The following is a 16,024-nucleotide window of genomic DNA, read 5'->3' on the forward strand; positions in this document are numbered from 1 at the left end:
ACCAGGACAAGATAATGTCCTGACATACACCGATTCCGCTGCCAACAAACACTGTTTCGTTGCGCGCTCGGACTTCACCACGTATTTCCCACTTGTAAAGCCAGACGAAGGTCAATCTGCGAATAAAGGCGGTCAGTTCCGCATCATTGGGCATGGTGCGGTGACTAAGACGATCATCTCGGGTTCCCTGAGGACGACAATTACCTTTAAAAACGCAGTCCACACTCCCGATCTCATTGCCAATCTTGTGTCAATCAGCAAACTCGACGTTGCTGGATGTTGGGCGCTTTTTGGAGGAGGAGGCGTTCAGTTCTATGACCTCATCAATGGAAATCAGAGATTATTGATGAAAGGCGAAGGGAGTAATGGCATGTACCTTCTAAACATCGAACCCCCGACTACTGCTCTCGCAACGCAATACACCCGTAAATCAACCTCCGTTGACGTTTGGCATCGCCGCCTGGGACACGCCGGTGTCACGTCTATTGTTGAGATGGCAAAGAAAGGCCTCGTCGATGGCCTCGACATTGTGGGAGATGTTGAGGTCCAGGGAAAGTGTGAAGATTGTATCTATGGGAAGCAAACTGCTCGTCCATACGACAACCTGATAGTGCATGAAACGGACGTACTTCAGTGCGTGTATATCGACCTATGGGGTCCTGCACGAGTCCGCTCTACCGGGGGAGCCGAATACATGATGGTCTTTAACGATGGTGGTTCCTCCTTCCGTCAGGGATACTTCCTGACCAACAAGGCCAGCGAGACGACGTTTGACGCATTCGCTGAATTCCATGTGAAGGCGGAACGAGAAACGGGCAAGAAACTTATCCGGATTCATGTGGACATGGGACCAGAATTTTTCAATGACAGATGGCGGGAATACACGAAGACTCACGGCATAATCATCGATTTCAGCGCGCCCTACGCCCACAGCCAAAACGGGATGGCAGAACGTGCGATGAGAACCATCATCGAAGGGGTACGTTGTCTTCTTGTCGATTCCGGCCTACCTCCATCGTTATGGGCGGACGCAGCGGCTACTGTGATCTATTTGCGCAACTTCATTCCCTCCGCTCGTCATCCTGGTGTTATTCCTGCTGAGCGCTGGACAGGGAAGCGTCAGGACATATCTCACCTTCGGCCTTTTGGGTGTACGGCGTATGCCAAGATCCCGGTGGAGATAGGTGTCTCAAAACTGTCACCTCGATCGATCAAGTACGTCTTGATTGGCTATTTTGGTCGTGGTGCCTATAAACTATGGGATCGGGCATCAGGCACCACGATCAAAAGCCGAGACGTCATTTTCGAGGAAGGACAGTCTCACCGCACCATTACAACTACGCCCAGCTCGTCTCACGATACGACCTTCGACGACCTTCCACCTCTTGTACTTTGCGAGGACGAAGAGGATGTCGATGATGGACCAGGGGTCGTTGTTCCACCCAAACCCCTTGCACCTCGTCCACGCGCTACAGATCCACCGCCACATGCTCATCCGCTTCAAGCTCAACCTTTAGCCTCCACTGAAACTCAAGAGGCTGTTGCCACTCCTCTCCCACCTAGGAGGTCTGCTCGTCTCGCTGCTGTTGGGACTGGTGCGCCCCTTCCTCAGACGACCGCATTCATGACGGGTCTCCCTGAGACTTATGTTCCTCAGAACTATAAGGAGGCTATGGCACGCCCTGACCTTTGGATGCCGGCTATGGAGACTGAGTGGGCAATATTAAAGGAGAGGGAGGTTTTCCGGTTGGTTGACCCACCCCCAGGCGCGCATACCATTAACTCCATGTGGGTGTATGCTAACAAATATGACGCGGAGGGGAACATTATTCGCCGAAAAGCACGTCTGGTGGCCAAGGGTTTTTCACAGATCCCTGGCCTCGAATACGACCAGACATACGCGTCTGTCGTTCGACTTGAGTCCTTTCGTATGGTGGCTGCCATCGCCGCCACACTCGGCCTCCACATCTGGCAGGTCGACATCGTCTCCGCTTTTCTCTACAGCCCGAACAAATTCCCCATTTACATGCGCCAGCCACAGGGTTTTGTCAAACCGGGGGAGGAGGGAAAGATCCTAGCGGTTGACAAATCCCTATATGGTATGATGCAAGCTGCGTTCGATTTTCAAGGGCAAATGTCGAGCGCGTATGAGGGACTTGGTTACTACAAATCGATGGCGGATCCATGTGTTCATTCCCGGGTTGATGGGGATGAATTTACTGTTACCAGCACATACACGGACGACGTTTTTGGCGCGTCTTTGACGGAGGCAGGAGCGGTGAAGGCAAAGGACGAGATAGAGAGATGTTTTGAAATCAAGGATGTGGGGGAGATGGGATACATCTTAGGGATTCGCGTCGACAGGGATAAAGAGACTGGTGCGATCTCTTTATCACAAACAGCTTACCTTCAGCGCGTTCTAGAACGCTTCGGAATGGCCGACTGCAATCCAAAATCCACCCCACTTCCTCCCGGAATCTCCCTCTCCGAAACCGACTCACCGAAAACCGACGAAGATCACCACTTTATGAAAGATAAGCCATACCGCGAAGCTTTAGGCTCCTGTATGTGGGCACAGGTAGCAACACGTCCTGATATCGCTTTCGCCGTCAGCGCTCTTTCACGTTTTCAATCGAACCCCGGACCTGCTCATTGGAAAGCAATGCTACACCTCCTCGCGTACCTCAAGGGAACGATTGATTACAAGATCACTTATTCGAGGGGAGGAGACCTTTCCCCCATCGGTTTCGTTGATGCCGATTATGCTGGAGACATCGATACCCGTCGCTCAACGTCAGGATACGTCTTCACTATGGCTGGTGGGCCAGTTTCTTGGAGCTCGAAACGACAGGCGACAGTCGCTCTCTCAACAACCGAGGCGGAGTACATGTCTCTTACGCGTGCCGCCCAGCAAGTTCTATGGATGTATTCTTTCATGTCCGAAGTCGGTTTGACCTGCGACTTCCCCGCTGTACTTTACGGCGACAACGCGTCATCCATCGCACTTACTCTCAACACCAAAGGTCACGCACGCGCTAAACACATCGACATTCAACACCACTACATTAGGGAGCGCATGTCTAACGGAGAGATCAAAGTCGTGCATGTCCCCTCGGAGGACAACATCGCGGATATCCTTACGAAGCCACTTCACCGGATCACACATCAAAAGCTCGTTAGAGCACTCAAAATGGATCTCTAGGTCCTCGCCGTCTGGGGGAGTGTTGAAGAAGACGTCTCGTGACCTTATTGTTTACGCGTACGCTTTGTTTGTTACTCCTTTTTCTCTTTTCTATTCATCTTTTTACTTCCGTTATTTGCTAGTCTTTACGTTTACTTTGCCAGTCTTTGTGCAAGCCACCGTCCCCATTCCTATAAATACGAAAACCCTATTTCTCTTCACCTCAGTCGTCATAACACATCGTGTCTGACTCTGAGGTGAGTTTACTTTATATACATTTCACTTTACTATACTGACTACTACCTGTACATAGTTCCGTGCGTTCACAGGTAGTTACCCAATATGAGTCGTCATAACACATCGTGTCTGACTCTGAGTTCCGTGTGTTCACAACTCTGCTTCTCTACCAGGACCTTCGGCATAGTCGGAATGTAGAGTCAATTGAGGAACGGAAGTCCGTACGCCAGGCCTTGCAAACGTGGCAGAGTAGAAAGGGCGCATGAGCTGGGTTGGGCGTGTCGGCGCTCGGACTGCGCCGCATGCAAAGCAGGAAGATAGCGGCGATAAGTTCTGATGGGAGTTTATGGATTGGCGTACCGGGATGGCGCTGAAGTGCGAAGGAATTGATTTATGTATTCAAATGAAGAAAATGGTAGCGCACCTTCATTGCCACTATCCCAGTCACCGTGCACCAGGTCGAGTATATGGTAGCCGAACAACAGGAGATCGATGGCATCGCCGCCCATGTACATGTATGCTCATCACGTCTGGGTTAGGTGAGGAAACTAGGAGGGCCATCAATAGGTGTCTTGTAGCCGAGGAGAATGAAACAAATGCGACATTCTGGCAGAGATGATGATCCGGGTGAGGTTGGAAACTCAAGCGATAACAGCCCATTAGCGTAAACTAGAGCAGTCTCAGCGGATAACAGTGAACGTAATATCGTTTGGCCTCACTTTAATGTTCAAAGGAGTTGGGCGTTGAGTTGAGGGATATTCCTTCTGTTACTCGTCCCCAATTTGCTTGTGCCCTTGCCTGCCGCTATTTCTGAATGAAGAAATTACCGTTGAGCCTGAAAGTACAGTGAAAGTTGAGTGAAAGTGTCGACAAACACATTTATCACGTGCTGTTTGTGGAATTTTAAAATTTAAATGTTGATGACTTGCCGCAAGCCCCATTGCTCTGAGAACGATGAAGCAGACTCGGGGTACTTTCGTATGTACGTCCTCTTTTCAACGAGTCACTACAGCTAACGAGGTATCGATAGACCAGAATTCAAAACGCTCCGCTTAGTGACTTTGTTTAGTTGTGGAGTCTCAGGGTACGTGCCACAAACAACCTAACCAGGAATTTATGACTATATACACAACAGCGGGAAGGGGCGGGAAGACAATCTGCCAATTGGCTGTGGGAAGTTGTTTGGCCAGCTCCAAAGGTACTGAGCGGAGCGTTTGGAGTTCTGGTCTATCGATACCTCGTTAGCTATAAGTATTGTGCATCAATCACAACCTCATTCTATTATTTTGTCTGGGGCCCGAACTCCTTTGTGCGCTTTTATTCAAACTTGATCGTTCAACTCCATGGCGCCTTATCTGGCAGGAATTCTTCGGAGATCGACCTTGGACCGCATATACCAGCTCGTTAGGTCATCGAATTTCAGAGACATTTTGCGGTGAGTGTTTTGAATGGAAAAATCCTCTCGATTATTTCATTTTCACATCTGAAACTAATACGTTTCCAGATTTACGAAGTGATGGCAAGTTGTGGACGGCATCTCTCAATATCTGACCCCTTGTCGAGCATTAACCCATTATATGCTGCGCGCCACCATCCAAATTCTTCCGCGAAACACCCATCTTCCTTCATCTCCGCCTCCGTTATACGCCGCTCCTCCTCTTCCCTCGTAGATACACCCTGGACCGTTCCGCTAAACGGTTTGTGTAACGTATAATGCACAATCTTTCCCTCATCCACTAACTCTCCCCAAAGTGCAGAGCTCCGTTTTTTGATGGCCAGATTCATGTTGTACACATAGGGTAAGCGAACACCCTTCGCGCCATAATAAACGTTCAAGAAAGCCTGTTCGGCCTCCGTCGGCGGATAACGCGCTGTCTCCATGTTTCTTCTCATATCCTGGAAGACCTCCGTCGAAGGTTTGATGGCGAGAACTCCTGCATTGAAGGAAATGATAAACCCTCGTCGGCCACCATAAACGTCAGGAACCGCAGCAAAACTAAACCCCAACTCAAACAGCTCCTCGAAATTTCGTAGGACGAGTGTGTCGGCGTCAAGATATACAAGACTTTCTATACCTATCTGGTCGAAAGTCCATATGTTGAGTTTGGTATATTGGTCTCCGAATCTAGGGTGTACGCCCTTGCCGTGGTGCGGTGGGGGGATGAATGCAACAGGGTGAGGTTCCCAACCCGCAGCGCGCACGATGCACAACGCATTTGTGGAGACACGCTTTTCCAGATATGGAAGGATAAGCCTCGCGCTGATGTTGGCGGAGCGAATGGAATACCCCAGCACGGCGACGCCTATGGCGTAGCTGTCCGAGTACAGAGTAGATACGACCGCACGATTAGAGCTAGACGAGATTGATGTGCTCTCGCTTTCGAGGGCAACTGGATGAGGGTTTCTGGTGTTCCGTAAGCGTAGTAAACAGGCAAAGTTCAACTGAGGCAGCTTACATCCTTTGATAGTTGTCGAGTGCAGTATATACTGCGTTGGGCGAAAGAATCCTCCAAATGGCGATCACTCCGAGTAGAAGTGTGAGCCCGCCAAGTGCAAAATATCCTTTCTGAACATGCCGTGTTGGTGGATTCGCTTGAGAAAGCGGTTCATAAGTCGAATCCTGGAAGAACCACATGGAGGAAAAGAAACAAGCAATCAGCTAGATGTTTCAATGTAGGACGAGGTGAGACACACCGACCCAAATGTGTAATATTTGAATACATCGTTTAAAGGCAGACATCTGACTCTGAACGACCAAGGAAAATGTGCCGCTTTGGAATTCAGGTTGACTTCGGCGGCTTAAAGGCCGCTAGTGTTGAGGCGACGGTCAACATGATCTACGAGGGGTTGCCTTTCTGGACGCCCCTTAGTCATTGAATATTTATCTGGCAAGTGACAGGACGGTGGGAGATGAGAGAGATTCGGTAAGATCAATATCACTCTGTCTCGTGTGCAAATGACGATATTTTAGTCCAAGAGCGCTCAACTCCTACTGACGAATCAAATCCTTGGGCCAACCACTTAACACCTGGTCGGGTGGGGCCGAGGTTTCGGCACAGATTCAACCCAACGGTGGGTTTCTCGAAGACGTCTGACCCAGGCCTATCCAAATTACCGCCGTATCTCGAAAAAGTGATCATTCCGTCGATAAGGTGGGGACCAGGGAAGTAACGAGGCGGGGCGCGAAGGATTTGTAACAAGATTATGTGGTTGTTGAGTTGTCGGTAGCTCCCGTAGTCCAGATGGGTGATGTTATGGATATGAGAAATAGAATCATGGACCTAGCGTACAACTTTCAGCGATTAACAAAGAAACTGGGTAATCCGCAACCTACCAAGCAAGCCAAGAGGCAGGCATAGCCAGGATAATCCAGGGAATGGAAGAAGAATGATAGATCCTACGCAAGGAAGATTGAAAGGCGACATACGAGCACAAACTCAGCCGCAACACTCGCTCTCTTCATCTCCGAAAACTTGAAGAAGTAAGTCTAACCAAAAGTGAGGCTAGATGAGAGCCTGATTTCTTGTAATCGGAATCGCAGAGTGGCACTTCAAACACAAGGGATTCAGTATGACGAATACGATAGAATGGTACTGGATCCTCACGAAAGTCACATCGAGTCATCAGCTGGCGTATTGGCTACGTGAATGGTTGTGCAATCCGAGACAAATGCTATATAAAGGCTTGATGCAGATGCATGATGGGTAAAGTGGCGATCAGAAGAGATTATCATGATCACGAGGGCGCGCTTAGGCACACTCATGTGATCTAAACGCGTCTATGGAGGACCTTCCCTCTCCCAACCCTCTCCATCTCACCTGGAGACTTATGGTTGAATTACTTAACAAGTAAAACATTCAATAACAGGCCTCACAAAGACCTGGCATTTACTTGTTTGTGCATCACCAGCATATGGACTATGGTGGAAAGTGCAGTTCAAAATCGAGATCTTAAGCCCATGGAACAACATGATCCTGGGCTTTGAATCCACACCATCTCAAGCATTAACAAGTACATGCCATGTAGATTTTACAAAAAATGTCATTCGAGAAGCCGGCTCTTAATGGACCTAATAACTTATGATACCTACACACCATACAAACCATATCTGTGAAACGAACAAATGGCATACTAAGCAGTACACTGGGGGGAGGAAAGTGGGGCATAGGTGGACTCTCTAATGTGGGCTAATAAATTAAGAAAGCGGATTAGTACTACAATATAGAATGATGAAGCATGGGAGATCCAAAGACGTAAGTACATTACTTCTAACCAAATTATTCTGACGCGGGAAATCCTACAATTCTTCATAGGAGTTTGTCCGAGGTTGCTCTATATCTTTCACCTAACAGCCCGTATCCAGATCTCGCCTGGACGACTGAAAGAACATATGTGTCAATTCAAAGACAAGAATTCAACAAGAAGTACCTTTTCTCTCTCAGAACTCTAAAAACCTTCCTATTTTCAAACTGAGCGGGTGGGTGATGCCCATTCACGCCTCGAGGTCGAGATGGAAATACACCTGGACCACAGCGTTCTTGAAGGTCAGCCAGAGCTTCGTTGGTCCCCTCCGTCTCCACAACAATCGTGCCATACCACCCCGAATCAACAAACATGTTCTCCGTCTCAGGGATTGGTACTCGCAGAATTGGTATCTGACCACGGGAGTTGGGTGGTGGTGGCGGATACTTCCTAGTCGGCGGCCGGATGGTGAACGACGACCGGTGAACCCAACGTACCACGTTATGATAGGCTCCTTGCGGTCTGCGCGAAAAGCGTTATCAACTGACAAAAGTCCACGACAAAGAACGATACGCACGTCTCAGTTCTGATACGATCTTGGAGCAGCTGCAGATTGGCAGCAATCTCCTCTCCCCAGGGACTGATATCGATGTGCATGATCGGATTACTGACGGTCGGCCCGGAGCGTAAGACCCTATGGAAATAGGATGGTGGGAACGCCAGAGCCGGGAGATACTTTGGTAGCTCGCCAACAGGTGAATACGTGTAATCGAGATCCTGACAATAGCAAAAATATGAAACTCAATCTCAGCGAAAAGCACGGCAAGCAAACTTACGATGAGATAACTCCCATCCCAAACCAACCGACCCACGTTCCCTTCATCTCCAACAGCAACATCCCAAACAACATCTCCCACCCGCATCAAATGGCGAACTCCGGCGCGTTTACACTCTTCCTCGCATTCTTGCACGCTTTTATCCGAAAGCCAATCACCCTCGATAGACGGCACAAACACGCGCAACAGTGGAGCGCGACGAAGACGGAACAGTGGAGAACGGAAGCCAAGACTAGTTTGCGAAGGCGCCTGCTGCGTCATACCAAGGGGATATCCCTGGGGTTGACTATTCGGTGGTGGTGGAGGTCCATGCCCATGATATGAATGCGAATGTGAAAAGGCGGATGGCGTAGGTGATGGTGCACGGCTGGAAGGCCGAGAAACTGGACCTCTTCCATTGGAAGAGCCGTACGTGTTGACTTTGGTCGTTGACCTAGATGCAGAAGCAGAGGTGGAAGAAGAAGAGAGAGGGGCAGGTGCGTAGAGAGGTTTCGTTCTGGCTATACTTGCCTCCTTCTCGGCTTGAGCGCGAAGTCGAAGTACGACGCGAGTGTATCCGCGAGTTGAGGCGACGAGGCTTCGGACGGCATCGTTCAGGGAAGGATCACGATTGCTGGGGTGGATCGAGAGGGAGTGGATGTACATGTTGGCTACTCGGGTGTACTCATGTGGTGGGATTGATACTCCTCGCATGTAATCGCTGAGATCCTGAACGCGGCAGGGAGACATCAGCTTGGTCATTCAATAGTAATACAAACCCATACCTGAAGTGACAGCGACAGCGGCTCTGGGCCATCCCAGCCCCATCGACCATACCCAACAGTCTTCAAGAACCGCTCGAGCACCTCCTCACGCAGCGGAGGCGACTGCACCAAAAGAATCCGGATCTCTTTGGAGATGCTTGACAGTATACACCACTCGTAGAAATTCGTGTACTCCAAGAGGTTCCTCACCACCTGGTGATGCGACAGGAGCTCCGCCAGATTGAAATAGTACGACGAAACCGGTTCTTCAGCCTCCTCATGCTCCAGAGTCGCATCCGTTCCAGCGTCTGAGTTCCTCTCCTTCCCTTTTTCCTTCTCCCTCCCTCTTTCCCTTTCCCTCTCCCTCTCCCTCTCCAACCTCCTCGCCTCCCTCTTCGCCCTCTTCACATCCTCAGGAGACGCACTAACACCAGCAGGCTCCCTCTGATGATGCGCATGGGACGAAACACTCTCCACCTCCTCATACCCCTGCCCATGTCCATCCACCGTCTCCCCATCATCAACAGACCTTGCCTTCCCCTTCTTAGGCTTCAACATCCTCACACCCTCCACCCTCGCAAACGGATCATCATCCAACTCAATCCCCGCATTCCTCATCGTGTCTTCATCAACCTGCTGAACAACGGCAGGCGTCACAGGTCTAGCAGGCGTCGTCGATTTCTGCGTCTGAGGCGTAGTAGGCCGTACAGTTCTATGCGTCGACGGCGTCGTAGGTCTCCCACCAGAAGATTTCTGTGGAGTCGTAGGCCGCTGTACCTGCGACGATCCCCCCGCCGACTTCAAAGCCGACCTCCCAACAAACTTGTGCTGCATCGAGCTACTAGAAACGGAAGCGTTAGACCCGTCGTTCGTGTGTAACGTCGCCGTTGAAGATCTATCAGGCCCGTTCCGAGTTTTACTCAGCTTCTTGGTGCGAGGTGGGGTTTGCGGTGGTTGTTGAGGGAGTGGTCTGATGGATCCTGTGCTTGCTGTACGCGTGCGTGGGGTACCATGAGGGTCTTGGGGTGGGTAGTGGAATGAAATGGGCGGGCCGGGTGCGTTGGGTTTTTGCGGAGGAAAATGTTGTTGTTGTTGCCTAAGATCAACGCCTACGTTTTGTTGCTGGTTGGTGATGATGAAACCATGTCCTTGACGCCCGACCCCATTCTGCGGATGGATCCCGTTTTGAGGCTGTTGGCCCATCCCATTCATTGGCTGGTGATGAACCATTCCATTCCCCATCTGCTGCTGCTGCTGTTGATATCCCATCCCATTCCCCAACTGCTGACTACCCATCCGTTGTGCAAGTTGCCTCGCGTCCATCCCCTGTTGCTGTCCCAGTTGTCCTCGATCCATACCATTCATCATCGTCTGCTGCTGCCCATTTCCCATCGTCTGCTGCTGCCTATTCCCCATCGACCGCTGTTGCCCACTCATCTGCTGCTGCTGTTGCCCATTCATCATCCGCTGCTGCTGCTGCTGCTGTTGCCCATTGACCATCCCCATCCCGCCCCTCTTCTCCTGACCATGCCCACTCGACGACGGCGGCGACGAAACCACACCAACACCCCCAGCATCACCAATATCAACCGTCGCAGCCATCGCAGTGAATATCCTTGCTTTTCCTTGTACAGGCGCAGGCGCGCCTGACGAAGTCGAGGGTTTTCGTAGTGGTAGTGAGGCGGTGCTTGACTGCGCTTGTGGCGGGATGTTGGAATAATACGACTGGGCGAGTGGGTTGCTGGAAAGTGGTGGTGCAGGTGGAGGCTGGAGAGGTTGAGGTGGGACGTGGAGCTGCTGGAATTGAGGTGGGACTTGATGCTGTTTAGACGTTATCTGCGGGAGAGCTCGAGAAGAAGACGGTCTCGGCGTCGTAGCGCTAGCAGACGCAGATCGGCTGGTGCTCGTGTTCACGTTCACGTTGAACGCATTCGGCGGTGCCGTCGCCGTCGCAGTACTACTCCTCCCAACCCCCTGACTCCGAGAAGACGATGCGCGATTCCCCATCGTATTCGTCGTTGGCTGGTGGTCGGACTGCGACTTTGCAAGCGGCGAGGAAACACGTTCATCTTCACCTTCACGGCTAGCCTAAAACATAAGATCACAAGGTTGAGTTTACGATGGAAGGATGAAGATAAAGTTTGCCTATTCACCGACACCGGAGCTGCTAATGATAATGACCATGGTTTGTTCGATCCCGGCGTCGATCGTGATGGTGCTTCACGTTCGATGGGGTTTGGTGTTGATCGGGATAACGGTAGTTCGTTCGACCGCTGGTTCGAAGGTTCCTGTCGAGCAGACTTCGCGTCTTGTTGAGTCTGCTGCTGAGCACCTCGAGCGTTAAGGGATGATTGCGGACTTGGATTTGTAGCGTTGTATTCCTGTAGATTTACGGTCTCGTTAGTGACCCAAACGAAAGGGGGGGAAAGAGACGAGCGGTGAAACGGAGTAAGAACGTCTCAATGGGAAGAAAGCACTGCCGATCAACAGACCGAGCAGAATCTGCCTATACCGGCCCCAAATCACGGCCAACAAAAATAAAAAGGCGAGATTTTCACGGAGTGAAGTGAATCCGGATGAACAGGCGTATGGGGGAACTGACACGAGGGACATAAAGGGGAAGATTAACCTAGAGCCCAAGCACGATCTAGGGTGGCGTCATGATCCCTTGATCAGCCCAGAGGAGAATCACGAACGGGGAAAAGGGACGGTGACGGAAAAGGGAGCAAAGGGATTGAATACGAACACGAAAGCTCACCTGAAACATAGCAAACTCGGGAGCCAGCTCACTCCCACTCGCACCCCCACTGCCCTCCTTCTCCATCTCCCTCGACGACCTAGACGACGCTCGTAGGTCACTCACATCCAACCGTGACCCAGATGCATGCGGCGCTAATGTTTGACTGCTCGCATTGGAACTCGCATTATGAGTATACGCCGACAATCCCGGTGGGTTCAGCTGCGTTTGACTCTGTGACGAAGGCGGTAGAGGTAAACTCCTCGTCGGGGGAGTCGGTGAAGACGGGAACGAAAGAGGAGGTTGTGACGTTCCAACGACGTTCCCATTCGGAGAAGGAAGCGGCTTATCCTCCAACCCAACCAACGAACTCCGCCAAGCCCGCGCAGCACTCTGTTGCGTCGTATACGTAGGCGGGGGACCAGGCGGTCTAGCGCGCTGGGTGCTGCTCTGAAGCGAATACGTCGATTGATTCGGGAGTGAAGGTGCCCTCGACGGTGCGGGCTTCGCAGACGGAACTGTCACGACGATTCCACGCGGGTCGTTCCCTGCAACTTGACTATTACTTCTCCTTCTGTTCCCCCCCTCTAACCCACCACCACCACCACCGCGGTTCGACGCTGCAAGCGACATGGGCGAGGATACGATTCTGGGAACGTCATCCGAATTCTTCGTAGTGGCGAATCTAGCAAACAGCGGTGGTGTCCCTCCTCCTTTCGTTTTCGTTGTCGTTGTCGTGGTTGCGTCCACCACCGTCGCGGGTTGTTTATTCTTTCTGCGAAGGAAACCAGCCATCGCTTTCTTCTGTTGGTATGTAGAATGATTAAGTATATAGAATTGAAGACAAGTAAGAAGAAGCCTCGAGGCGGGCGGGTGTCATGGGTGGGTGGGGAAATGAAAAAACCGACTTCAATTGAGCGAATCAGGAGAAACAACACAACTCGGATAAATTCTTGTTTGCCACTTGGCTTGGGAAACAAATTGTGCCTGATATTTCTTGCACGGAACCAATTTCCTTGCGAGAAGGGGACTTGGCTTGTCGTTAGATGAGAGAAAACTAAGTGTTGATTGGGTCGTTTTTCGGTCTTTTTTTGTTTTGTTAGAGACGAATTCGGCGCAGTAAAACGTGGGCTCGACTTCTTTCGCTTTTGATCTTCATCCGACCGAGGACGGAACGGCAATCAATGCGGTGGTTACACCGACACACTTGAACTACGAACTCTCCGAATTCTCCAAATATATAGTTGTGCACGACTCAAAACCGTGCCATTCAACTCTCAATCCCAATCTCAGTAAGCCATTCATATATGTACGTCGACCAGGAAAAAAGTTCACCCCTTTTTCAAGAATCACCACCATATCACCACCAATTGAAGGCATCCTGCGTACGTCTCATAGATTCCGATCATGACACTTGCGATTCCGAGTATCATCGTAAAATCAAGGGCCTCCGAGTCACAAAAACCACCCAATTGGCCCAGGACACACTCTTCGTCTGGGAGTCGAACCCAGTTATCGCGTCCAATTTCCACTCTACAGAACTCAAACAGAAACACGTGTGTTACCGTTGCACCAACGAAGATCTATTCATTGTGAGGCAATAATAATGTAAATAATGTTACCATTACTAAACTACTTGACTAAAAATTGGAGGAGCCCACACCCTTCGTCTGGGAATCAAACCCAGCCTCGCATATGCACATTGTTTTTTTGCCACTCTGCCATTCATGTACGCGTGTGCTACCTATACACCAATGAAGGACTTGACTGGGTAAGTACAATTTCAGATTTAGTAGTAGACTGTAGCAGTGATGCTGTCAACATGTATACCTCTGGAAGGGGATTATAGTGCTAAGTGGGTGTTCATTGCTGTTTATATTATTTCTCATCACCTCTACAAAAAGTTGGCTGCTTGAAATGAAATAGACTGTTGGGACATATAAAACAAGTGGTAATAAGGACTTATATACAATATGATCTCTCATCTGGGAGTCGAACCCAGCTATTGCCCACCCTGGAAGGTCATGTTCTAAACAATGACAGGCATACATGCACCGACCATTGGGCCAAAGAAGACCTTCATTCTATAAGAATAAACCAACCTGTGAGTAATTCCCTCCAGTCAAGCAGACAAAATCTGATAGAAATGAAGAAACCAATAGTCTTTTTCCTGGGTGGTTATATTACCAAAGACAAATTGGGACAACAAAATATGAAAGAAATACAGCACCTACAAAAAATCCATGATGAGTAAGCCCGAGGTATGAGAGCAAGCCCATCTTAGGTTAGATAATGCTTGCATCAGAACCAGACATTTCTCACATGTGTAAACACCAATGTTTCTGGGAGTGCTTCCCCCCATCACTTCAGATCTGGTTCTGATGCTAAGAAATTGCCTGTCAGTCATCTTCCCAAAATTTTTTGAACCCACCCAGGGCCACCATCCCTTTAGCATCCAAACAGCCAGTTGGTTTGGCTAGCACTTACCACAATTGAGCTTACTGGATGCTCAGATGTTGTTTGCACCTTCTTGAGTCTGAGCAAGGTCTATGCACAACCAAGTTAGTCATGCACACAAATTTCTTGGACCCTTCCTCTGTAATCTATGCAACAGTCATCTTATCCATCACTACTACATTCATATATCTCTGTCTGGGAATTGAACCCAACTCTCACATTAATGCTCCACACTTGAGGATGAATTTTCAATGTGTATGCTACCCAATGCACCAACAGCTCTGATTGATAAACATCCTAAAATCTAGGAGGGCTGCCTATACAGCAAAGTCTAGGGTTATTTTGAAAAAACCAGTTCTCATGTGTATATGGTGAACACTCCATCAAGTTCTCTATATTTACTACTACTTCTCAATGTCAGCAGGGTATTATGAGAAAAAATCAAAATCAATTTTTGAGTACTAGACTTGTAAAAAAAAAGTGAGAAGTGAATTTTTTGGAATCTTTTTTGCATTTTCAAAACAAATTGAATAATTAACATGGAAAAACATAGTTACACTGACAGAGCACTATTATTGAGGTGTGCAGTAATTACTAGATTATTCAGAATAAAAAGGCAACTACTTATAGCCCTCATGTCCAACTCTTCATCTAGGAATTGAACCCAGCTATCATGTATCCACACAGAGGGTCTCAGATCCACACATTGAGTTTGCAAAGTGCACACGCGATGTCACATGAATGGAGAATTCCCTCCACTCTTGATACACCATGTCCAAACTTGTTTGAGCATCCCATTGAACATTAGGGAAAATAATTTGATCAATGCTGCCTTGATTGTGCAGAGCAGATATTCAAACGGTCCTTTGCAGTTCCACGTAATTTGTCCATCCATGTGCCTGTGCATGGTATGCCTTCTCTTGTGTTACACAAGGGGCAAATGGCTTTTGTCACCAGGTAAAGAGGCGCTAAACAGTAAACAACTATGTTAACTCATTTATTCCACATTTGCAGCAAAAATCATCACTTAACTAAAATTAAAATTTTCTTGCTCATGGTTTTTGCAGAAATGAGTGATAAAAATAAAATGTTGTTGCTGGAGTAGGAAGATAAAGGTTCACACTGTTTTGCCACAGCAACAATGATGAGGTAACAATTCAATGTTGTTGAAAGCTTGTTCTGACATAAGGAAACACGAACAAAAAATGTACATATTTGCCAAGCAATGAGGTGATCTGGCCAGCATAGGATCGTCTAATTCCCTGGCAATTAGTTAAATTCTTTGTTCCATTTCCTCGTGTCAGGAACAAGCTTTCAATGGCATTAAATCATTGCTTTATCATTGTTGCTGCAGCAAAACAGGTTGATCTTTATCCTCCTACTCTGGCAACAACATTTTCTTTTTATCAATCATTTCTGCAAAGATAATGAGCAAGAAAATTTGAATTTTATTTAACTGACCATTTTTGCCACAAATGTGGAATAAAAGATTCAACGTAGCTATTTACTGCTTACTCTTTACCTGGTGACAAAAGCCATTTGGCCCTTGTATTAGCTCCATTCTCCTCTCTCCTACCCTGACTATATCATC

At 48.9% G+C, this 16,024-nt stretch overlaps 2 protein-coding genes across 2 annotated transcripts; both read right to left on the reverse strand.

The window, feature by feature from the left end:
* Positions 1-4,924: 4,924 nt before the first annotated feature.
* Positions 4,925-6,053, reverse strand: LACBIDRAFT_334124 (glycosyltransferase family 8 protein; the record flags this gene model as incomplete). Its single annotated transcript, XM_001888860.1, has 2 exons — positions 4,925-5,822; positions 5,875-6,053. 2 exons carry the CDS (start codon positions 6,051-6,053, stop codon positions 4,925-4,927), a joined length of 1,077 nt encoding a protein of 358 aa, XP_001888895.1.
* Positions 6,054-6,354: 301 nt separating this feature from the next.
* Positions 6,355-12,771, reverse strand: LACBIDRAFT_334125 (uncharacterized protein; the record flags this gene model as incomplete). Its single annotated transcript, XM_001888861.1, has 12 exons — positions 6,355-6,699; positions 6,753-6,815; positions 6,846-6,890; positions 6,911-7,057; positions 7,540-7,605; positions 8,158-8,182; positions 8,238-8,437; positions 8,497-9,204; positions 9,261-11,327; positions 11,393-11,620; positions 11,998-12,524; positions 12,573-12,771. The coding sequence occupies 12 exons, from the start codon at positions 12,769-12,771 to the stop codon at positions 6,355-6,357; spliced, it is 4,620 nt and encodes a 1,539-aa protein (XP_001888896.1).
* Between the last annotated feature and the right edge of the window lie 3,253 nt (positions 12,772-16,024).

Source organism: Laccaria bicolor, genomic scaffold (genome assembly GCF_000143565.1).
Source record: "Laccaria bicolor S238N-H82 LACBIscaffold_59 genomic scaffold, whole genome shotgun sequence".
In the NCBI taxonomy this organism is placed as follows: Eukaryota; Fungi; Basidiomycota; class Agaricomycetes; order Agaricales; family Hydnangiaceae; genus Laccaria; species Laccaria bicolor.